Source organism: Budorcas taxicolor, chromosome 23, assembly GCF_023091745.1.
Source record: "Budorcas taxicolor isolate Tak-1 chromosome 23, Takin1.1, whole genome shotgun sequence".
In the NCBI taxonomy this organism is placed as follows: Eukaryota; Metazoa; Chordata; class Mammalia; order Artiodactyla; family Bovidae; genus Budorcas; species Budorcas taxicolor.
Genome location: NC_068932.1, coordinates 22179131 through 22202539, shown reverse-complemented (window position 1 = coordinate 22202539; position 23409 = coordinate 22179131). Strand labels below are relative to the sequence as shown.

Sequence of the window (23409 nt, the reverse complement as noted above, 5' to 3'; positions counted from 1 at the left end):
CTCAGCCAGTCAGTCACCATTACTGGGAGCTGGAGATAGCCCAGCCCTATGCCTGCCCCTTGCTTCAGAAAGGGAGCTAATCTAAGGGAAGGAGCCTCATAACAAGGACATTGCTCCCCACCTTTGCCTGCATCCCCAGACCCCTTAATTATTTCCCAGATCCTCTGGAAATCAGAGGGAATCTAGGACAGGGCAGGTGATGGAATAGAGCAGGGTAGGAAAGTTGAAAGAGAAAAAAAGAACAAAAGAGCAAGAAAGTCTTGAGAAACTGACCTGGTTCAGTCTTTTTTTTCTTTTTCTTCCCAATTAGCTAGCAGAGGTCATTAGATCATGGAAGAAGGCACCCTGAGAGCAAGTAGGGCCCAGAAACCGGGTTCTGCAGTGGGTGAGGGTAGGGGTCCTTATGAGAGAAAACTATAGTCCACTGGCCTGAGATGAGCCTGCCTTCAAGGCTGGCTGACCTTTACATTCCTATTCCCCCTTAAAGCGGGCTGGGCAGTGGTGGGGGCCACAGAGACTCACACATCGGCAGAGAACGACAGAGAAAATAGGGGCTGGCCAGTGCTGAGGGTAAGAGCAGGAGTGCTGAGAATCGGCCGGGGAATCCTCACAGTGGGGCCTTTCTGGCCCTGCACCCTCCTCCACCCTCAAGACCCGGGGGTTCAGGTTTAGTGGGTAGTGTTGCCAGAGAGCTGGTCTCCTTCCCCGCACTTCTCTGCTCACCCTTTCACCGGGTGCCTCCTCCGAGCTGCAAAGAGGAGGGGGCGGGGGTAGGGGGAACCAATCCCGGCAGCGCCAAAGGGGGGAGGTGGCGGTGACAGCCGCGGGGAGGGGGCGGGAAGAGAGGCGGCTCGGCTCCAGCTCCGCGCTCTTCTCCGCTCTGCCTCCGGCTCTGCGCTCACCCACTGCCCAAGCCTGCCGCTCCTGCCCCAGTACCCCGAGGTGGGCCCTAGACACCGGAGATCCCCTGGCTCCTCGCCCCAGCCCTTACTCTCCATACCCCAGCCCCCGAGAGCGCGCTACGCCGCCAGGGGGCGCCGTGTGAGCTCCCTATCCCGGCCACCCGGCGCCCCCTCCCACGGCCCAGGTGGGGACGGGAGGGGGGCGCCGGGGGCCATGCGGGGCCAGAGCCGTAAGGAGAGTTTGTCCGATTCACGAGACCTGGACGGATCCTATGACCAGCTCACGGGTGAGTCGGTGGCTTGGGGGTCGGGGGCGGAGGAGGGTAGATTGCGTCTCCCCTAACCCTTAAGCTCCTGTGACTCCTGCCAGGCCCTTACCCACACTCTGACCCATTACCAGGCACCCTTCCAGCAATTCTGGGCAACAGGACGCTGAGGTTCAAAACCTTGGGTCCCACGGGGGATGGGGATTCAAGGGAGAGCAGGTGGGCAGAGGCAGCAGGTGTGGGAATGTGTTACACAAGGCTAGGAGGGGGTCTAGAGTGGGAAGTGTTACATGTGTGAGCTCCTGTCATTCTGTGTGTGTCTGTGTATATATGTGTGTGTGCGCCTCCCACAGCTGGTTGCCATGTGCCCTGGGCTTGGTGACAGCCAGAGTTAGTGTGATTGCGTGTGACTGTGCAATTGTATGATCCTGTCAGATGTTTCAGTGAGGTTTTGTAGGACCCAAATTGTACTGATGAAGTTGTTTTGACTATGTATCTCTGTTCTGTGTGCAACTCTGCTTTGAGTGTGTGATTCTGTATGAAATGCCATGTGACTACCAGTATGTGTCAGGTTTTTACTTTATGGTGGTATGCCTGTTTGTAAGACTTTGTGACTGTGAACCTCCTGGGACAAGCATGTGTTAAAGTGGGCTGTGTTGTGTTTTGTGATTGTGAGACTGATTATCTTGGTGTTCGATACTGATTGTGTACTTCATGTGGTGATGTCTGCAGTGGGGCTTTGTGTCTGTGGCAGACCTTACCCTTGCTGCCTCTCTGGCTTCTTGGTGCAAAAAGGGGTCCTTAGTGCACACCACTGCTTCTCCACATTTTCCACAAACAGCCCAGTGGACCCGAGGAGGGACTTGCATCCATCTACCCAGCCTGGCTTCCAGGAGGGACACCCAGCTCCTGTGGGGAGGCTTTGGTTAATGCTGGGTCAGTGCCCCCCCCCCAACAGCCCTCCCAAAACTTCACCCAAACCTGGAGGAAAACAAACCCTCTTGCTTCCCCTCCAGACCCAGAGATAGAAGCTCTAGGCCTGGGAAGTGCCATGTGGCCTCTTATAAGTATCTTCCAAACCACTTTGCTGCCCAGGCATCCTCTCTCTCCCACACTGGGGAGATATGTGAGACCAGTACATCTGTGCCTGTGCATATTCCTGGGTTTGGTAGGCAGATCCATGTGTTTGTGTGGGTGACTGTGTCACCTTGTGTACATTTCCATGTGCGTGTGTTTCTGTCTCATTGTGCAGCCAACCCAAGAACTCCAACAGAGAACAGGAAGAGGGAGACTGTCTCCCTTGTGTCTGAAGACAAGCTGAGAAGATGAAGGGAGGCCAAGATCCATACCTGTCTTGAGTGAGGTTAAGACTTGGGGATGCCAAGAGGACTAGGTGTGACTCACCCACCCCGGAGAGGTTCTAGTCCCTAAGCCCAGACTCCCAGTCGAGGGAGCCCTTCCACTCAGGCAGGCCTCAGATGTGACCTAAATGAGCTTCAGACCCTGGTGGATTCCCAAGGTCCAGCTGACAAGCTCTGCTTTGAACTCTGTTCTCAGTAGCAAGGGCCCCAGGGCCCTTATTAGCACCACATCAGTCAGTGTTTGCTTCCTGCTTTAACTGATCCTCTGCTTCACTTGGGCTTCCCTCGTAGCTCAGTTGGTGAAGAATCTGACTGCAGTGCAGGAGACCTGGGTTCGATCCCTGGGTTGAGAAGATCCGCTGAAGCAGGGATAGGCTACCCACTCCAGTATTCTTAGGCTTCCCTTGTGGCTCAGCTGGTAAAGAATCCACCTGCAATGAGGGAGGCCTGGGTTCGATCCCTGGGTTGGGATGATCCCCTGGAAAAGCAAAAGGCTACCCACTCCAGTATCCTGGCCTGGAGAATTCCATGGACTGTAGAGTCCATGGGGTGGCAAAAAGTCGGACACGACTGAGTGACTTTCACTTTCAGTGGAATCATCCCCTCCCCACTTGGCTGTTTGAATCAGAGATTAGGTAGAAGTGGGGAAGCCCTTGTACTGGAAGATGAAGGAATGGAAGTGTGAATGCCAGCTCTGTTTGACTTTTGCTCTCTGGGCCTCGCTTCTCTCATCTGTAAAACGGGAAATACTACTTTCTACCTCCCTGTCTCCCAAGGGAAATGGAAATTTCAAAAGTTGACAAGCATCAAAGAATTGTGTTCCACGTCAGCATCCACACGAATTGGAAAGTGGGAATAAAGACTACCAGGAGCTCTCCTTTCGAAGGAGGGCTTATCTTCAGCAGGAGATAAATGGGGTTGGGAAGCCAGTATTAATGCGTTGGGTGTCTGGAGACGCTTGAGCTGAAGCCCGAGGGGAAGTCGTTGTCCGCGGTGCTGAAGCACGTGAAAGGCGGAAGTGCAGCACTGCTATTCAGGTTTCCAATGTTCCTTGTGCAGGCGGGATTCCTTGGATCGAGCCTGGGGGTGTTCTTCGATTTCAGCCATCCAAGCCTATCAGGCTGACAGGGAGGAGGGGGTGCTAAAACATACCTCAGGGCATCCTGGGTTGCCCCAGCCGCTTTCCTTACTCCCACCCCAGGCTCAAAACAAATCTGAAAGAGACTTGAGGAGAAACCAGTCTGAGCCTCGCCCAGCATTCATCCCCTCCAGTCTTCCCAGCCCATCAGTACTGTTTGGCAGTGCGAAGAGGTGAGAAAAGGCAGTAATCAACAGTCGTTCTGTCCAAGCTGGAATCGAGCAAAGAACTGAAGAAGATGGGAGAGTTGGGACCTGGCTGACCAAGGCCTGAACTCGGTCCCGGTCTGAGATCTTCAGAGTCGCTTCTGTCTGGCCATAAATACTGTTCCGAGATTGGGGCGCCCCCGTGTGGTCTTAGTGAAACCTTGCTTGCAGAGCTGATTTCATATGGGGATGTGGCCAGATTTGATTCCACGAAGTTCAGAGGTGACTCTCACCTCCTAAATGTAGGGTTTTCAGCCAAAAAATATGGAATCCCAGTCGGAGGAGTGGGATCCCCGTAAGCTCTGTTAGATGGTGTTAGTGGTTTTAGTGGGCCCTGGAAGGGTTTACTTTGGTTATAACCAGATAGGGGTGAGTCTAGGAAAGGGGTCAGGGCCAGGACTTCGAGTAGGGGGGCTTTTCCTCGATGCATTTAGCTGACAATCAGCATATGATGGGAGAGTGTGAACCCGCTGAACCAGGCCATAGCGACACAGAACAGTTCTGTGCCAGACATTCAGAGTCAGAAGCCAGAGATAGTAAGGGCACGTCCCTGCCGTCCCTCTGCCACCCCAATACACTGGTCATTTTCTCCTCTTCCCTCCTATTCCCGCACCCATTGGTCCAGGAAGTATGGAAGTGTGGGGAGTTGCCATGACAACTAAGTCCTCTAACCCTTCCCTTCTCTGTCAAAAATGGAAAGAGGAGGGGGCGACGCGGCAATAAAAGATGTTTTCTCTCTCCGGATCCTTTTTCAAAAACCATGGGTGCTCCCTTCCCCACCGGAAATTCAGAAAATGTTCCCAGAGAAGGCTCTGAGGGAGAGTCCGTGCTGCCCCTTTCCCGTCCCTCCCCAGTCTGAGAACTTTGGGAGCGGGTGCTTCAGACGATGGGGGCCAGGGTGAGTTCCCCTCTTATGACCTGGAGAGGACAGGAAGCGGAACACGACTCTACTGCCTGAGACTCCGGTCCTTGTGGGTTCGGCCCTCCCGCGCCTCCCACACGGGGCCCACTCCTTGGGGGCGGAGATCAGAACACCCCGAGCTTTGAGGGCGGAGCTTGGCCACTGTGCTCTCGGCAGGACCATGAACAGATGCCCCCGCAGGTGCCGGAGCCCGTTGGGGCAGGCAGCGCGATCCCTCTACCAGCTGGTGACTGGGTCACTGTCGCCAGGTATGAGGAAGGGAGGAAGGGGCTAGATCCCTGAAAAAGTAAGCGAAGAAGTAAAATAGGAGCCTTACAGAGATGGGGAGAAAAAGGGTCCCTCGCAGAGATGGAAGGGGCAAGATCCCTGAGAGGAAAGAGTTTAAAGGACAACACTCCAACAGAAGTGGAGCTTGGGATAGGGTCCCTTAAAATGAAAGTGGGGGACATAGTAGTCTTCAAAGGGGAAAGGACAGAGGCATCACGGTTCCTCACAATGGTGGAGGAGGGGGCAGGGTTTCTCAATGAGAGCAGAGGTGGGGACCTCAAGCAGGTGGATGTGGGAGATAAAAGGAGGGGTATAGGAATAAAAGGAGGAAGCTTGCAGCAGGCGGGGAAAAGGCAAAACCCTTTACTGAATTGCTTAGTTTAATGGGATCTTAAGATGACTAGGGGCAGTGTGCAGAAAAAAAAAAATTCTGAAGTAGGACTGGACCAATGTGAACTCAGCTAGTGAGTTTATGCATGATGGCACGGATAGACTTGTGTGGCATAATTGCATGTCACTGTTTTGTCTATCTCTGGGAGTCTGAATTAAGGGGGTTTGTACATCACTGGGGTTGTGATCACTGGGGCCATGCATCCCTGGGGTTACATATTCCTGGGATTCTGTGACACTAAGACTGCACATACTGGAAGTCTGTGCTTTAAAGTTGGGTTAAGGGTTCCTGAGTCACAGTAAATTAGTTGTGTAGACTTTACAAGGTTGTACCTTGGTGTGGGATTTGTGGGATTTATATGGCATGTGGATTGTGGGTATCATATAAAGGCACTGCTGAGATTATACACACTGTGGGTTTCCTTAGAGCTGCCTGGGTAGGGCCCAAAACACCCAGCATCCCCTCCTCACCTGGCCAGGGGAGACCAAAACAACCTAGCCCATGGCATTCTGGGATCTAGTTCGCTGGCTCTTGCCACAGTATCCCCTTGAGCCCCTGGAGTAAAAGCAGGCCTCTCCTTACCATGTGCTCCCAGAAGAAGGGGCCATGGGGCTGAGCCAGAGTCATACTTGGATGTCTCTTGGGGAGCATGTGTCCTCCGAGCCCCTGCTTGGGCCTGTCTCAAGTGACAGATGGCTGGAGCGAGGCAGAGCAAGCTCTCAATCATAGCAGGCATGACTTCCAGGCCCTAAAATAGCCCCAAGGCCTAGGGAGGTCATTAATCACCTGATGCAGCTGGGGGCTGCTGTGTCCTAGCCTGGCTGGGGATGGAGTGGGGCTGAGGGTTGGAAGAAGGGTCTTCACTGGCTGGGTCCTTCACTAGGGGAGCAAGGGCAGATAGGAACGTGGTCTGGTTACCTAGTATGGACCCCCTTCAGAAAGTAGTGTTTCTCTGGATTTGAACTTCATAAAGTAAATGACTCAGTGATAGGGGTATTTCTGTGGTGAGATTTGAGGGACCTAAGGAAGAGTTCCGGAGAAGGCAATGGCAATCCACTCCAGTACTCTTGCCTGGGAAATCCCATGGACAGAGGAGCCTGGTAGGCTGCAGTCCATGGGGTCGCTAAGAGTCAGACACGACTGAGCGACTTCACTTTCACTTTTCACTTTCATGCATTGGAGAAGGAAATGGCAACCCACTCCAGTGTTCTTGCCTGGAGAATCTCAGGGACGGGGGAGCCTGGTGGGCTGCCGTCTATGGGGTTGCACAGAGTCAGACACAACTGAAGCAACTTAGCAGCAGCAGCAGGAAGAATTCACCTAATGCTTCAAGATAATTTCCCTTCAGCCCTCACTCTGCCAGAAGAGCTTCCATTAAGACTTCACTCCTCTGGATGAACAGCCAAGTGGAGAGGGATACCTGGGGAGGGCAGACCTGGGCAAGTTTCTCACAAGGCTCAAAGCCTTGAGAGGTCTCTGAGTAGGAGGAAGAGAGAGCCTGGAAAGCAACTTGCTCTTTCATTTCTACTAGATCCTGCCACCAGAGGCATGGGTGATTTAGGACATGGGTCTCTGAAGGGTGAGGGTAAGGGTTAGAAGGAAGAGGAAGGTCCATGGACAGGGCAACTGGCTGAATGGTTGTCCATCTGTCCATCTATGAATCAGCAGCAGAGAGGAGGGAGATGCTGCTGTGCTGCCTCTTTCAATTCAAATAGTCTGGCTTGGCATCAAAGGCTTCATGGAATTCGCCCCCTTTTTGGTCTTATCACTCATAACTCCCCTAATACGAACTAAGCTGCAGTCACTCAGGATTCCTTAACCCCGATACACGTTGGAGAGACAGACTGAAGGAGCTGGCAGATCACTGGTTCTGGTTCAAGTCTTGGTCGGTCTTTTATCATCTGTATTGTCATGGGAAAGTCACTTCTCTTTGAGCTTCAGTTCCTTCATCTGCAAAATGGGTATAGTTCTACTCTATCTGACCGTGTCAACTGTAATAATAGACTACTAATAGGTCTGTTATGAGAACTAAATGAGATAACGTGCAAAGTATCAAGAATATAAAGCATGCTCAGTAAATGTTGGGCCCTTTGGTAAGGCAAACTGCTGATCTTGCAGCCATCCTTAAAGAACTAGCTCAAAAAATACCCTTTCCAAGTTCTTCCTGGGCTCCCAGTTAGAGTTCATTTCATGGCCAGTTCTTGAATAGTTCCTAGTGGACACACAACAAATATTTTTTGAATGAATAGTTGCCTTATAGTTCTGTCAATGGCTGTCTCTCCCTGCTCAGGAAGCCAGAACCCTGTTCGGTTCACCTTTGTTGCACTGGCTCAGAGCCTGGCATTCAATTTGTATAGGTCCAATATTTTTAATATCTTTGCCCTCTAGGAGCTGAGAATCTAATTGAGGAAACAAGATTGATCCAGAAAGACCTGAGTTCAAATTTGCAACATCCTTTCTTAGCTAGGTGACCTTGCGTGAGTTCCTTTACTTCTCTGGGCCTCATTTACCTCATCACTGAAATGGGCACAATACTTTTCATCTGCCTACTTCATGGGGTTGTCATGAGAAGCCTTGGAAGTAACAATGTTTATGGAAATGCTTTATAAATTGTTAAGAGCTGTAGAAATGCAAGCAGGGGAATGTCTGTTATTAATAATAGCAGGAAACAATTATAAACAGTTACTCTGTGCTTGGAATTATTCTGACAGCTTTCCATGTATTAGTTCGTTTGGCAGGAAACTGAGGCACACAGAGATTAAGAACTTGCCCAGTTAATTGCAAGTGGCAGATCTAAACCCAAGGAGCCTGGCACCCTCACCCACACTATCTCCTACCATGCTATGCTGCCTCCTTTTACTGTTCCCACTAATAACATTACAGATTTAGGTTCTGAGTTTTGAGGGTCCAACAGTGAGTATGGTAGAATTTCAGGTAGCTAGGAGCCTGCTGCGGAGAAGGCAATGGCACCCACTCCAGTACTCTTGCCTGGAAAATCCCATGGGCGGAGGAGCCTGGTAGGCTGCAGTCCATGGGGTTGCTGAGGGTCAGACACGACTGAGCGACTTCACTTTCACTTTTCACTTTAATTCCTTGGAGAAGGAAATGGCAACCCACTCCAGTGTTCTTGCCTGGAGAATCCCAGGGATGGGGGAGCCTGGTGGGCTGCCGTCTGTGGGGTCCCACAGAGTTGGACACGACTGACTCAACTTAGCAGGAGCCTGCAGAGGGCTGGAGGTTCTGAAGAAAAGGGAATTTAAGCTGTCCCTAAAGGACAGGTAAAAATGTAGGACAGGAGAGCAGAGGGTGGGCATTCCAGGCAGAGGGACTAGCAGGAGCAGAGGTAAGAAACAGCACTGAGTTTTCTGTGTTTGGGGGACAGTCAGGAGGCCAAGCTGGCTCAAAAAAGAGATCTGCTGATGAGAGTAGGGGAAGGGTATTAAAAGCCATATATGGATTTTGGATGGTGAGAGGGAGATACTGAATATTTGCTCATTTTATTTGTAAACCCTTCAAAGGTGTGAGAAACCAAAAACAGTCCCTGAGTTGACTTCTTCCTGGAGGAAGGAGCTGGGAGGGGCAAGCTCTTGCCCAGTCATTCCCACACCTTCCCAAGGATGTTGGGAGAAGGAAGGGGTAAGATACATGGTGTGAGATGAAGGCCTGACCCCCAGTGGTGGCCTTGTAGAACTGCAGATCCGTGAACCTCAAATGAAGCAGTAGGGACTGGCACCCATCCCCAAGTTGAGTTCAGTCGCTCAGTCCTGTCCAACTCTGCAACCCCATGGACTGCAGCATGCCAGGCTTCCCTGTCCATCACTGACTCCCGGAGCTTACTCAAACTCATGTCCATCAAGTCAGTGATGCCATCCTCTGTCTTCTCCTTCCACCTTCAATCTTTCCCAGCATCAGGGTCTTTTCAAATGAGTCAGTTCTTCGCATCAGGTGGCCAAAGCATTGGAGTTTCAGCTTCAGCATCAGTCCTTCCAATGAATATTCAGGACTGATTTCCTTTAGGATTGACTGGCTTGGTTTCCTTGCAGTCCAAGAGACTCTCAAGAGTCTTCTCCAGCACCACAGTTCGAAAGCACCAGTTCTTCAGCACTAAGCCTTCTTTATGGTCCAACTCTCACATCCATACATGACTACTGGAAAAACATAGCTTTGACTAGACTGACCTTTGTTGGCAACGTAGTGTCTCTGCTTTTTAATATGCTGTCTAGGTTGGTCATAACTTTTCTTCCAAGGAGTAAGCGTCTTTTAATTTCATGGCTGCAGTCACCACCATCTGCATTGATTTTGGAGCCCCCCCCAAATAAAGTCTGTCACTGTTTCCATTGTTTCCCCATCTATTTGCCATGAAGTTATAGGACCAGATGCTATGATCTTAGTTTTCTGAATGTTGAGTTTTAAGCCAACTTTTTTACTCTCCACATTCACTTTGAGGCTGACACACAGTCATCTCAGAGCTGTATAGGGAGGGAAGGGTCCTTCTGGGGTTAATCCTCCTAAACTGGGCCTCCTGTGTGGGCAAGCTGTCTATGAAGGGAGCCACTGTAGTGTAGTGTAGTGTAAAGTTTCAGGATGGCTGAAAATTGAAGATCTGACACTTACTGATCTTGGAGATTTGCTTAAACTCCTTTTGCCTAGTTTTCCCACCCATAACAGTACCTCATTCACAGGCTTATTGTGTAAATTCAGTGTGATGATGTCACACTGCACATTATCTACCACATACTGAGTGCTCAGTCCCTCACCAGATGTGGCAGTAGCCCAGAGGCTGGTGTCTTCTGGCTCCTTGGCTCAGCAAGCCTGTCTCCACCTGCTACCACACACCACCAGCTGGAGGGAGAGCTGCAGATAGGGGAGGAGCTCCAGGAATGCCCCCGGGCCGGGTGGCTCTCTTGGAAGGTTCAGGTTTCCCTCTAGCCCTGGGTTTCTCCTGTCAGCTCTGTGAAGATCCCCAAAGAGCAGGCAGTGCTTTGGCAGCCCCAGAGTGAGGCCCCTGCCAGAAGGAAGGGAAGAGCACACCCTTCCTTTACCGATCTTCCCAACCCAGGGATTGAACCCAGGTCCCCCGCATTGCAGGTGAATTCTTTACCAATTGAGCTATCAGGGAAGCCCTTCCTCTCCCAAGGAGGTTGATTCTCTGGGTCCTAAAATCAGCTTCAATGAGTGGACCCTCCCCAGAGGGTCATGTTAGGGCTAAGCGGCCTTTTTCCCCTGCCCAGGCTATTGGAGCTAATCCTTCCTCCCCTGGACCTCAGTTTCCCTGTCTGTGGCCAGGGGGAAGAAGAGTGCTTCCCACCTCTTAGTCTCCATGGCAACCTCTATCAATGTAGATGGTGTCCTCCTGACTGGAGAGGTCACTGCCTTCTCCTCCCTTATGCTTTCATACAGTTTCATGCAGGTACAATTACACAACCACTGCAGACCCATACTCCTAACTAATTAGGAGTAGGATACTAATTGGGAGAGGATACATCCATATTACCAATCTTCAGACCCCCACGTCACAACCCTGCTAAAATATAGATACCTCACACTCTATACACACTCAGAAATACTCCAATACACTCACACACACCACAGACACCCAGGTTACATACCCATATACACCACACACATCCTAAGACAGGTGCACAATCGTGTAAACACAGAGACATATATAAGAGGTACACATTCTCTGCACGCAAACACAGGAATATACACACATGAAGACACCCAGACACCCATAACATATTCTTATGCACATACAGTTCCTAGTTTCTGTCTTTTACACACACACACACACACACACACTGCCCGCCCCTGACTTCTAAGCATAGGTCTTCCCTCTGCCCCTTTCTTTGGCACAGAATAGCCACAGGGTGTCTGAGGGAAGCTGTCCTCAGGGGCAGAGGCAAGTTACTGCTGCTTCTCTGGCCTGGCCTGGGCCATATCCTTCACACCAGAAGCTCTGGAGGAGATATCAATCTATAGGCTGAAGTGGTCCCCGTGAAGAGGAAGAGGCTGTGGCTGGGAGGCCTGTGGCTGGGAGGCTGTGGCTGGGAGGCCTGTGGAGAGGCGGGGTAAGGGGGGAGAGGGAGGAGATCCGGGGAAGGAGCAGGAAGGGAGACTGCAGGCGGTCCTGCTCAGTCTGGGGAGCCGAGGGGGAGGAAGTGTGAGTAGGGCAGGCCGGCCTCAGCCTGGGGGGCCATGCCCCAGGCCCACCATGAACCTGGAAGGGCTGGAGATGGTCGCTGTGCTTGTGGTCCTTGCCCTGTTTGTCAAGGTCCTGGAGCAGTTTGGTCTCTTTGAGCCTGTCTCCTTGGAAGGTAACGCAGGTATCTGGGCATGTCTGGTCTGCTGGCTAGAGGGACAGTGCCTGCAGGGTTGGGGACTTTATGACTAGGGTGGGGGCTGCAGAGGTAAGCAGGTTAGTGATGAGATGGGGCATCTGGGGGAGGGGAAGAGAGAAGGTGGGGGAGTAGGACATCATGGAGGGGTAAAGAGGGGGACTCAAGGGGTGGATCTGGGGAGGAAGAGAGGGAATCTGGAGGACTGGGTGTCTGAGGGAGGTGAGGAAAGAGGGCCAGGATGCAGGGAGGTGGTGAGGGGTACAGCATGGGGTACTGGGACTGGGGATAAGGAGAAACTGGAGGAATGAGGAGAAGTCTGGAGACAGGCAGAGGTATCCAGATAGAGGAAGGAGGTTCCGGGAATCCTGATATAACACCAGACTTCTGTGGGGGCGGTCCCCTTTTGGGGTCACAGACCCACAATGGCTCTGAAGATGTGTGTGACTCTCCACACCTCCATCCTTGCAGGTTTGGGTCACAGTATGTGTGGACTCAGTGTGTGAGAGATACAGGGGGTGGTGTGACTGGGTGTTCAGGTGTATAAGAAAGGACAAAATGTATGACTCCTTGAACCTGTGTATGTGACAGGGATGTGATTGAGCGTGTCTGAGCGACAGTGTGTGTAGCTTTGTGACATGGCAAAGATACCTGAGGGGCACAGAGTGTGTGGTTGAGCCTCTTGGGGTATCTGATTGTGTGTGTGGCTGTTCCCAGAGTTCCTGAGGATATGCCAGCTCTATACCCAAGGCAAAGGACGGGATGGGTTCTAGAGGAACAGGAGTTGGGGATACTGTGACTGAAACATTCATAGATCAACTCTGGTAGGAGGGTGAGGGTGGATCAGATCAGGGACCCTGCTTCTCAAGACCCCCTGCCTCTCCTAGGTCCTCTCAGAATCTGAGGGCAGAATGGGCTGCAGAGCCTAGACATTGTTGGTGGGAAGTCAGTTCTCCATCTGACCCCAAAGTCAAGTGGGAAGAGTGATACTGAAGGTAGAGAGGGGAACATGTTCTGCTTTCTCCAGGGATTTTTAGCCTCTCATTTTTCATACCAAGAACTGTGCAGCTTCATAGCATGGCTGTTCCCCAGTTCCATTATGGACAGGAAAACAGGCAAGAACCATGATAAGAGGACTGCAGGGTAGACACGTGGGAGAACTGAAAAGATGTAAAGGGAGTTGAGGTCAAGAAGAAGGCTCATGAAGTGCCTGCTTTAGGGTTCAATAAGAGCAGAAAAGTCTTAGTCTACCCTCCATCCACTGCTGCATTTATTGGAGTGGGGTGAGGTACAGGGATTGGTGTTGGATGCATTGGGATTCATTCAGTCCTGAAAAGATGAAGTCAGTCGGAATCTAACTTGGCTGTCCCCTTTAGACTGTTGGTGCAAGAAGGGGGTGGACATCCAAGGAAATGCAGGCATTCTGTTTGCTGAAGGCACCCCCTTTCTCTCCCCAATTCAGAAGAGCCTAGAGGAGACTGAGTCCTTGAAGCAGGCAAGGGACCAGATGGGGGCACGTGTGAAGAGGGGGAGGCTGGGAGAGGCACGGGAGCCATCCCCCAGTCCAGAGGCTAATATACCACCGGAGGCCCCCGGCACAATAGGCTTTGGGAAACCAAAGTCTGGGCTAATGGAGCCCTGGGCCAGAGGCCAAACCGCCATTGATCACCCACCCAGCTCACTGCCTCCCTCCCTCCACTCCATAGCTCCGGGGGAGAGAGGACAAATGGGAGAGAGAGGAGGTGCCAACTTCAAGCAATTCCCTCCTGGGAGCAGAGCATCTTCCTGAAGGCGGAGCCTGGCTTGGGACGTGGGGCCTGTAAGGGAGCTGGGGTGTCAACCTACCACTAAAGGAAGTTGGGCCCCTCCAGCAATGGACTGAAGCCAACTTCAGTCAGTGTGCCAGGTCCAGTGAGCTCTGGCCCTGGAGTCTGGAGGTGGGTGCAGCCAGGAGACAGACAACAGGGACTTGCAGGGTCTCCCTGGGATAAAATTAGAGCCCCAGGATATGTATGGAAGTAAGGGGAAGTGAGGAGAACTGTGATTTGTGGATTCCGGATAGCCCTACATGACAATAAAATACTCATCTCCAAGGTCTGTCATTGCCTCAAAGTTTGCTATCATTTCACCTTCAAAGAGTAAGTCATACTGGACAGGACTGGGAGGGGACACAATTTTAGGGTGGATGAATTAGCTGAGAACTCTATTCTGCTGGCATGAAGATTCTAGGTGCCTTGAAATGAGGGACTATAGGAAAGAAAGGTGGGTGTGCCCAGGGCAAATGCAGGTTCTGAGGGTAAGGTGCTTAGATATCTGGTGCCATGGGCACCTAGGTCACAATATGATATGAGCATGATGACCATACTGTGACATGATGCCCCAGGGTCATTGTGTGTTCTTTGGTTTGATCGATCATGCTCTGTGTAAGATGGCCTATATGGCCTACATGTCTGTCTGGCTTTTCCTGGGTCAGTCACATTTATGTATGTTTGTATTAAAGAGTAAGTACTAGGTCAAAGTAGGTGTGTCTGCGTCTGTGTGTGTGTGTGTGTGTGTGTGTGTGTGCATGTGTTGGGAGGCCAGTGGGTTTGAGTGAGGTACTGGGTATCAAGCTGTCCCTGTGTGGCATCCATCACTCTGTAATTTATTGTTCTATGTATACACACCTGCCACTGTATATGTGTGTGTGAGAGAGAGGTGTCCTTGGGTTGGACATCATCCTCAGAGGTCCAGCTATGTAGCCCTGGAGCCAAGGACACTGGGTCAACAAAGACTGAGGCCAATATGCCACTTCTTTCCGCCCCCGCCATCTTGCTGTCCCCAGCTGTGTCCCTTTATACAAGGTGCCCGAGCCATCTTGGTGGACCTTCCGTGCTTGTGAAACCCACTGGACTCCCCTAACCGGCCCCAGCTACTCTCTCCACCCCCCATCTTCCCCCAACACCCGCCCCCAGCCGGGGTTGATTTGTGATGATGGGGAGGGTACAGGGAATGGAGGGACAGCGGGGTTAATGTTCCCTCCTGGGGTCTTCTCTCTTCCCAGGCCACCCTCCAGGGCCCACTAAAAAAGCGCTGAAGCAGCGGTTCCTCAAGCTGCTGCCATGCTGCGGGCCCCAAGCCCTGCCCTCAGTCAGTGAAAGCAAGTGCCTCTCCTGTGCTTCCGGGGGTGGGGCCCGTGTGTGTCTGGGAGTAAGGAGTGTGAGAGCGCGTGTGGGCGTGACCAACTTGGCAGCGATGGGCTGGGCGCTGGCTGACCAAAGTGTGAGGGGGCGTGATTACCCAGGGAATGTGTGGGCGTGGTCAGCGTGGAGGCGGGGCATGAGTGTGGGCCGTCTGGGTCTGCGAAATGGGCGGGATCTGGATTTGGGGGCGTGGTCAGTGTGACTGGCTGAGGTGTCTCTGATTCTGTGTGAGTGTGGTCACGGTGGCAGAGGTGGGACCAGGTGGCTGTGAGGGTCTGTGCATGGGGTTGTTGTCTGGCCGCCCTCCCTGTCCTTGGGCATGTTTTGGACTTTGAGAGGTAGGTCACCAGTGCCTTGACTAGACGGATACAAGTGTAAGGGCCGAGTCCACCTTCCTTCAGATACCAAGATACAGGAGTTTTCTAGGACCAGCCTGGTCCCCAGTTGAGTGACCTCGCTTTGTCTGTAGGCCTCAGTTTCCTCGTTTGGGCCTTGTCCACCTCACAGGATTATACATACTGCATTTTGCAAGCTATAAAGACCCAGTTTGTAGTCATTACTTGAGAATGTCATTGTGTTTGATTCTGCTGGGTCTCACATGGGGGTAGATTCCGAAAAAGGATAGGTGTGATATGCGTAAGGTCCGATTTGTGTGTGTCTGTGCTCATTCGTTATGCATGCCTTTGCGTGCGCGAGGAGATGTGGAGTGTGCATTGTAACAAGCAGGTCTGTGAGATTTGCTGTGAGTGTGAGGGACGAGGTGTGTGCAGTTGGCCGGGTCTTCCGCTTTCTCGGTGACAGTTTGCTCCCTTCAGCATTAGCCGCCCCAGCCTCCCTCCGCCCCCACAGACCCCGCCTGCTGGACCCAGGTGACTTATTCTCCTGGTGGGGGCGGGTGCGGGGAACTTTGGGAGCCTGGGTTGGGGGCATCTGCCTGGGGACTGGATGTTGGGAACTGGGGAGGGGCTGAGATGGGGCTGGGGTGGTGGCCTTCTCTAAGGCACATAGGGGTGTGGCAGGAGTTGGGCTATGGATGGGGCTTGGCTGGAGCTGGGCGGGGCATGGCTCAGGCATGGCTGGGATAGGCGGGGCTTGGCTGGAGGGCTGGGTCTGGGCGGGACAGGGTAAGACTGGGCGGATCTGAGTTTGGTAAGGGAAGGCCCAGAGTTCCCACCCTCAGAAGCCGCTTCTCCAACCCAGTTTTCCTGTTCCTGTCCTGGGATGAAGATGGGACTGGAGGCCTTCCCCTCCAACCAGGGATCAAGGGTCCAGGGGCCAGCGCTGACTCAGACCGCTGGCTCTTGGGGCTAGGCCTGGCCTTGGACTAAGCCCGCTGATTAACTTCGAAGCTGACTTGGTGTCTTCTTTCCTTGCCTTGAAGTCCTTGGCTCGGGATCAGGGGAACTGGCAGGCTGGTCTCCTGCGTCGGAGATGAGGGGGTTGGATAGTTAAGTGATTTTGAAGAGGGGTCATGGGGGACAGGCCTGAGGCGCGGCTGTCCCCCCACCCCCACCCCACCCCACCCCGCCCAACCGCCCCCACCCCGCAGACAGCGTGGAGGATGAGTTTGAATTGTCCACCGTGTGTCACCGGCCCGAGGGTCTGGAGCAGTTGCAGGAGCAAACCAAATTCACGCGCAAGGAGCTGCAGGTCCTGTACCGGGGTTTCAAAAACGTGAGTGCAAAGCTCAGTCTAACTGGGGAAGGGCGGGGTCTGTGCAGGACTTTTCTTGCTTCCGGGCGTGAGAGCGATGGGGAGGGGAAGGGACAGCTCCTAAATAGGGGTGCCTGCCAGTTTAAGAAGGGAGCCTGTAGACTGGCCTGTCTGCTCTGTGCTTTTTATCCGTGCGCTTGGGAGAAGTCTTCCCTCCAGTAGAAGTGCTACATGGTGAGCCCCTAGAGACGCAAAGACATCTCCCCTCTCTGGGAGTCTCTGACCACCGAGGGTGGGGTGGGAATGTGAGTGAGCAGACGGGTGGTGAGTAGAAGAGGGTTTCCTTTCTTCCTTAAGTCTGCTTTCCCTCCCCATCCTACCCACAGGAATGTCCCAGTGGAATTGTCAATGAGGAAAACTTCAAGCAGATTTACTCCCAGTTCTTTCCTCAAGGAGGTAAGGAGACAAGTCCTTGGGGAGAGGTTCCGGAGGGGTTGGAAATGCCAAGTGAATGGGGTTGGCAGAGCCCCACAGAGGTAGGGAGGTAGGAAGTCTGCTCCTGTCTGGAAGCCAAGCTTGCTCACCCACACTTATCCTACAGACTCGAGCACATACGCCACTTTTCTCTTCAATGCCTTTGACACCAACCATGATGGCTCAGTCAGTTTTGAGGTGAGCTGGAGGAGGTGGGCCAGGGAAGCATGTTTCCTGGGACTTCAGGGCCAGGCCAAACCCAGAGAGAGAGTTGAGTGAAGGTACCTGAAGACTCATTTTCCCCTGCCTCCTTCCTAGGACTTTGTGGCTGGTTTGTCGGTGATTCTTCGGGGAACCACAGATGATAGGCTGAACTGGGCCTTCAACCTGTATGATCTCAACAAGGATGGCTGTATTACCAAGGAGGTGGGGGGGGGGCAACTGAAGAGCTGGGAGTGGGGGTTATTTTTGTATGGGGACGGGCACAGGGCCCCTAGGGGGGGAATGTGACCCACATATGCATCATCAGCAAGGGCTGAGGTCTGCCCCAGGCCCCAGGCCTTCTAGTTAGGAGGCTGGAGGCTCTGAGGAGGGATCCTCTTCTCTCTTGGTCTAACAGGAAATGCTTGATATCATGAAGTCCATCTATGACATGATGGGCAAGTACACGTATCCTGCACTCCGGGAGGAGGCCCCAAGGGAGCACGTGGAGAGCTTTTTCCAGGTGCCTGGGACTGGGCAGGCTGGGTTTTGGAGTGAAAGGAAGGAGGCAAGTTCCCAGCAAGGAACTTACCTGAGTTCCGCCTGCCTCTCTCCTGTCATCCCTCCTGTTTTCTCTACCTGACTACCTTTTTGCAGAAGATGGACAGGAACAAGGATGGCGTGGTGACTATTGAGGAATTCATTGAGTCTTGTCAAAAGGTACAGGCCCCTGCCCTCTACATTTCCCTGATCTGGACTGAGGGCCTGATACAATGATGTAGGAGAAAGCTCCTTTGGGCAAAGTACCATCTCCCTAACTACCACCAATTCTGAATCCTTTTCCTTCATAACTTGGGGAGGCCTGTCTCTTCCCCACCTCTCTGATTGTCTCCTTCTTCACTGCCTCTCTCTGTCTCTGAACGTCCCTATTTCTGAATCAGTGTTCTTCTCCCTTTCTCTGATAAGCTCTTTTTCTTTCTTTCTCTCCAATCTGCCTCTCCCACCATGGCTACAGGACGAGAACATCATGAGGTCCATGCAACTCTTTGACAATGTCATCTAGCTCCCCAGGAGCGGGGGTCAGTTGCCCTGGGGGGATCATACTCTAGCCCTAGTCCAGGTGGACCTCACCCTCCTCTTCCCAGGTCTGTCCTCATCCTAGCTCTACCCTGGGGGCTATAGGAACCCAAGAGCCTGGGGATTTGGTGGTCCATACTGCTGGAGCTGAGAGGGGTAGGGAGTGGGCAGAGTGTATCTGTGGGGGTGTTCTCAACTCCCAACAGCTCCCGCTTCCTGCCTGAAACTCAGTGCTGAGGTTGCCCTGTTATGGGAATTGAGTGGTCCTTCCCCTCCCACCCCACAACTGAGAAACCACAACACTAGGCAAAATGTCTCCTGCTATGGTGCTTCCCCTATCTCTGATCTCATAAACATTTCCCCTAAGATTCCCTTATAAAATAGCTGTTCTGTCCTTGCCACTGACTGGCCTTTTAGGCCAGGGCCTTTGACAGTGCTGTAGGAGGGGGTCAAGAATGTGGAGGGAGTAACCTTGGGCCTAAGCCAGTGGGTAGGCCCTAGGAGGCAATTGCGGTAGAGAGCAGAAAGGCCTGGGGATTGTCAGTGACAGCATACCACGCTATCGCTTTGAGCTCTACAGTTCTGCCACCCCAAGCCATCAGAATGTGTTTCCAGGCTCTTCAGAAAACCTTGGAAATATCCCCAGGAAATGTCCATATACTCCTCAGTATCCCAGGAGAACTTGGGATCCAGGTTTTGGCAGATCCCTGGAATTTCTTCCTCTCCTTCCTTCCTGTTTGGGTAGTGGCGGTGGCAGCAGGGGGAAGATGGGTGGGAGCTGTCCTGACTGATACCTGCCAAAGTTTCAGCCTACCTTCTCTGATGACTACAACTTAAGTTTTCATTTGCCATTTCCTCTAGACCTGGAGGCATGGAGTAAGTCAGGGACCACCCTGTGGATGCCTTAGGAGAAAAAGGAGGGAAGGAGGCAGACATAGCATTTGAACCCAGTGTGGGGGCATTTTTGAGAATTTTTGATATACCCAGGCTCTATTCCTGCCTCCCCACATAGCCTCCTCATAGCCTACTCAGTTTCCTCTTGCTCTAGTCAATCTACCCAGAGATGCCCCTGAGCACACCTTGAAGGCAGGGACCATAGGATCCAGGTCCCACCTCACTGTCAGCAGCCCTGCCACACTGCTACCGTTTAATATATCTGCTTGTCCCATTTAGCTCACTTTCCCAGTTGGCTGTGAATTGAGGCGGAGGGCCCCCGAGGAGCCCCCTTCCCCATAGGAACGCTGTTGACTACTTTGCATTTTTCGTTCCTCTGTAATTTTTGTAAAATAAGAAATCACCAGATCCAATAAAACACAATGGCTATGCACAGGTTGCTGTCTCTGCCTTTTTGTCCCTCCTACCCCAACACATACACTCACAACCCCTAACTCATACAGCCTTTTAGATCCCAAAGACAACACCTCCTTTCCTAGAGTATGGCCAACCCTTGGCAGGAGATCAAGTCACATGTTCTGGAAGAGTTGGAAACCTCCTGGACCTTAGAGAGGCTCCTGAATCTCCCTCATCCTTGGAGGAGACAAGGAAGAAAAAGATGATTGATGTCCCAAAGACTATGCCAAGCCAGCTGTCTTTTGGCTAAACATTCTTTTAAGTCAAATCAAGAATTTCTAATTTACATATTAATACATCTTAGTCAATTTCAAAATGCTTTTAAGAGGGGAATTCCCTTTAGGTTCTAATGAAGTTCCTTTGTGTAAACATTCCAGCTAGTATAGATGTACATTTGTGTCTGTCCTCTAGCCAAGAATGATGGGGGAGCAGATGAAGTGGACCAAAGACAGGTCACAATGGAGCAGTTGACACAAAGGGTAATAGAAGCTTCCTGTGTTGGGTAGGAACCTTTATTTGTTCTGCTCCTGGAGAGGGGCTGCCAATGCTAAGTTCCTCCCATCCTTTCTCTAGGGCAGTGTTATGTGGTAACTAAGCTTTACAGTCCATATAAGGGGGATCAGGCCTTCTCTTCCAACATTGTACATGCACACATTGACAAGATCAAGGGAGGGGTATGGTGTCTAAGAAACAAAACCTTACTTCCAGAGTCCTTCATTTTGTCATCTGTTTTTGCTGCTCACATCATCACATAGCTGTCTGCTGCTTAGGTCCTTGGGTTTCTTTGGGTCACAACCTCTCTGTAGGATCTAATTAAATTTGTGGACCTACTTTCTAGAGGAAAAAAATAGCACAGTTTTCCATATATTTTTGTGTCCCTGAAGCCCATCCATGGGCCCTAATTAAGAACCTGTGATCTAGTCCACCTCAGTCTTCCATTGTATAGAAGAGGAAACAGGCCCAAAGAGCAGAGAGGACTTGCTCAACATCAACTGATGAGTTTATAAGAGGGTTGATACTAGACTCAGTCCCCCAAATCTCTGTCCAGGGTGGCCTTGGAGCACAGTAAAAATTTGTGTGTGAAAAGATGGATGCTATGCATGTCATGTATAATCCAGACAATGTAACACTGTGACAGGCTGTCATGTTGCCCTATACTTTTCCCTCCAGGCACTTATCAGTTTGTAACTGTATATTCAAGTGTATTTATTTGAGTGATTATTTGTCTTTTTTGTTACATTGTAAGCTCCTAAGGACTCCTTGAGTGCCTGTACTAGGTTTTTTCCCCCTTACCATCCTATCCTGTGGCCTGGCAAGTAATAGGTATTTCATAATTTTATGAATAACTGTATGGTTTGGATAAATGGGCATGGTAAGTATATGTATATAATTGGCTTAAATATGGAGACGGTCTCTATATTTTAGGGTACATTCAAGCTTAAGGGAAGTTGACGTCTGAAGCTGATAATTTCTAGGAACTGAGAAGTACCCCAGAGCTAGAGCAGACAAATGGGAACCAGGGAAAAAAAAAAAAGACAGGAGGTTTGGATCTGATCATTATTTTCTGGCCACTGATTAGATTCTGAATGTTGTTAGTTGCTCCATCTCAAAACATTCTTCTTGGTTTTTTTTTGCCTTTCTGGCCATCCCTTCTCAGTCCTCCCTTGATAACTCATCCTTCTCATTTGGAATATTAAACATTGGTCCCCACAGCTCAGACCAGAGCCTCTTTTCCATAACACATCCAATCCCATGGCTTTAAACATTATCTATTAGGGAGAATCCTAAGTTTTTATCCCCAGAATTCTCCTCTGAGTTCCAAGACCCACATATTCAATTGCCTATTTGACATATTCATGTGGATCTATAATGGTCATACTTAACATGTTCAAAATGGAATTTTGACTCACACCTTCCTAGGCTTCCCCATCTCAGTAAATGACATCATCTACCTAGTTGCTCAGGTCAAAATTTAGGAGTCTTCTTTTCTTCTTCCACACTCTCCCTCTGCTGCTGCTGCTGCTAAGTCGCTTCAGTCGTGTCCGACTCTGTGCGACCCCATAGACAGCAGCCCACCAGGCTCCCCCATCCCTGGGATTCTCCAGGCAAGAACACTGGAGTGGGTTGCCATTTCCTTCTCCAATGCATGAAAGTGAAAAGTGAAAGGGAAGTCGCTCAGTCGTGTCCAACTCTTCACAACCCGATGGACTGCAGCCCACCAGGCTCCTCCGTCCATGGGATTTTCCAAGCAAGAGTACTGGAGTGGGGTGCCATTGCCTTCTCCAACTCTCCCTCTACTCTCCCTTAATTTATCACCAGTCCTGGGAATTCCCTGGCGGTCTAGTGGTTAGGACCAGGCTCAATCCCTGAATCTCTAGGGGACTAAGATCTCCACAAGCCATGCAGCACAGCCAAAAAAAAAAGAAAAATCACCAATTCCACCATCAAAGGTTCACCGTCTCTCTCCACTGCTGTTCCTTAGTCTGAATCATTATCATTGCTTAACTGTATTACTTTTCTTCCATCTGAAGTAGACCTTCCTTACTGTGATTACTTTTTATCATATCACTAGATTTCCTCCCTTCATAGAACTTATCACAAACTGAGTTCCTGTGTGTATAACTGAATCTCTTTCTCCAACCAGGATGTAAGCCCTCTGAGAGCAGGACCCTAACTTGTTCATTCCTCAGCTGTTTATCACAGGCCTGCTAGGCTATGATTCCTACTGTAGGCGCTGGAGGGTAGAGGTGTGTTATGGAGAGAAAGAGTGTGGCAAGAATTGCCCTTTAAGCTTGAGAAGTACAGATATGGAAGGTGGATCTTGCCTGGGTCATGGATTCAAGAAGTGTTGACTATGGAGAGTAGATGAAATTATGGCTGATGACTTGCTACCAGTTGCCACAGTGTAAAGTGTGAAGCAGAGGAAAGTGTCATGAAACTGGGGGCTGGGGTGACCTGGTATGCCAGCTCCAAAATCCCCAAAGGACCACAATATACAGTGAAGCTGCTATGGCCCCCCACTGTCATCACAGGAAGTTCCCTAAGAAAATACTTGCTCCTAATCCCCATCTTAACACTCCAGGACTAAAGAGAGGGACTATAAGAGTCTGTGAAGCTACAAGTTGGTCTACCGTCAGAGGAGTCTAATATGAGACTGAAGTATAAGATGGACAACGTTAAGTGTTAATAATCAGAATGAGGAGATGTTTATTTCACATTTAAATCACCTATTAACCACAGATTTCTCAACCACCAAGTGCATTATGACAGGACCAAAGGGAGCCCTGAGAACAAATAGCAAGGAGACCCAAATAGCAAGGAGATGAAGTCCATCTAGGGCTCAGGGAAGGCTTCGCACAAGGAAATGATGTTTGTGCTGAGGCTCAAAGAGACTCACTTCTCTCTGATACACACTTCACACTCCCCATTCCCAAACAGGCCAGGCCTTTTCACCCCTTCCTACATTTGTACTCCTTTCCACTTGCCTAGAGGGTTCTCTTCTCTCTAACTCAATTTGGCTGATTCCTATTTATCCTTTATGACCCAGCTCGAAAGTGAAGCCATGGCCGCCGCCTCTACCCAGAGGATGATGAAGTCAGTCCCTCCTCTGAGCTCCCACAACACTTGGGTACACCGTGTGGGGACTGTGTGTGTATTCGTTAGTCTGAACCTCCTTGCTGT

At 51.1% G+C, this 23409-nt stretch overlaps 1 protein-coding gene across 4 annotated transcripts; it reads left to right on the top strand.

The window, feature by feature from the left end:
- The first annotated feature begins 851 nt into the window (after positions 1-851).
- KCNIP2 (potassium voltage-gated channel interacting protein 2) lies at positions 852-19685 on the top strand. 4 transcript variants are annotated; one of them, XM_052660731.1, is made up of 10 exons: positions 852-1189; positions 14835-14930; positions 15789-15842; positions 16523-16647; positions 17013-17082; positions 17228-17298; positions 17419-17526; positions 17720-17824; positions 17959-18021; positions 18317-19685. In XM_052660731.1, exons 1-10 carry the CDS (start codon positions 1117-1119, stop codon positions 18362-18364), a joined length of 813 nt encoding a protein of 270 aa, XP_052516691.1. In that variant the 5' UTR covers positions 852-1116; the 3' UTR covers positions 18365-19685. The 4 variants fall into 4 exon arrangements, with proteins under 4 accessions (XP_052516691.1, XP_052516690.1, XP_052516693.1 ...); XM_052660730.1 differs by lacking the exon at positions 18317-19685 and having other exon boundaries at positions 17959-18078; XM_052660733.1 differs by lacking the exons at positions 14835-14930; positions 15789-15842.
- The last annotated feature ends 3724 nt before the right edge of the window (positions 19686-23409 follow it).

Bases quoted from the DNA above. Each gene is read 5' to 3' on its own strand.
- KCNIP2 (XM_052660730.1), top strand. From the start codon at position 1,117: ATGCGGGGCCAGAGCCGTAAGGAGAGTTTGTCCGATTCACGAGACCTG. The intron at 16,648-17,012 runs GTGAGTGCAAAG...TCCTACCCACAG, and splicing joins TGTACCGGGGTTTCAAAAAC to GAATGTCCCAGTGGAATTGT. The intron at 17,825-17,958 runs GTGCCTGGGACT...ACCTTTTTGCAG, and splicing joins ACGTGGAGAGCTTTTTCCAG to AAGATGGACAGGAACAAGGA.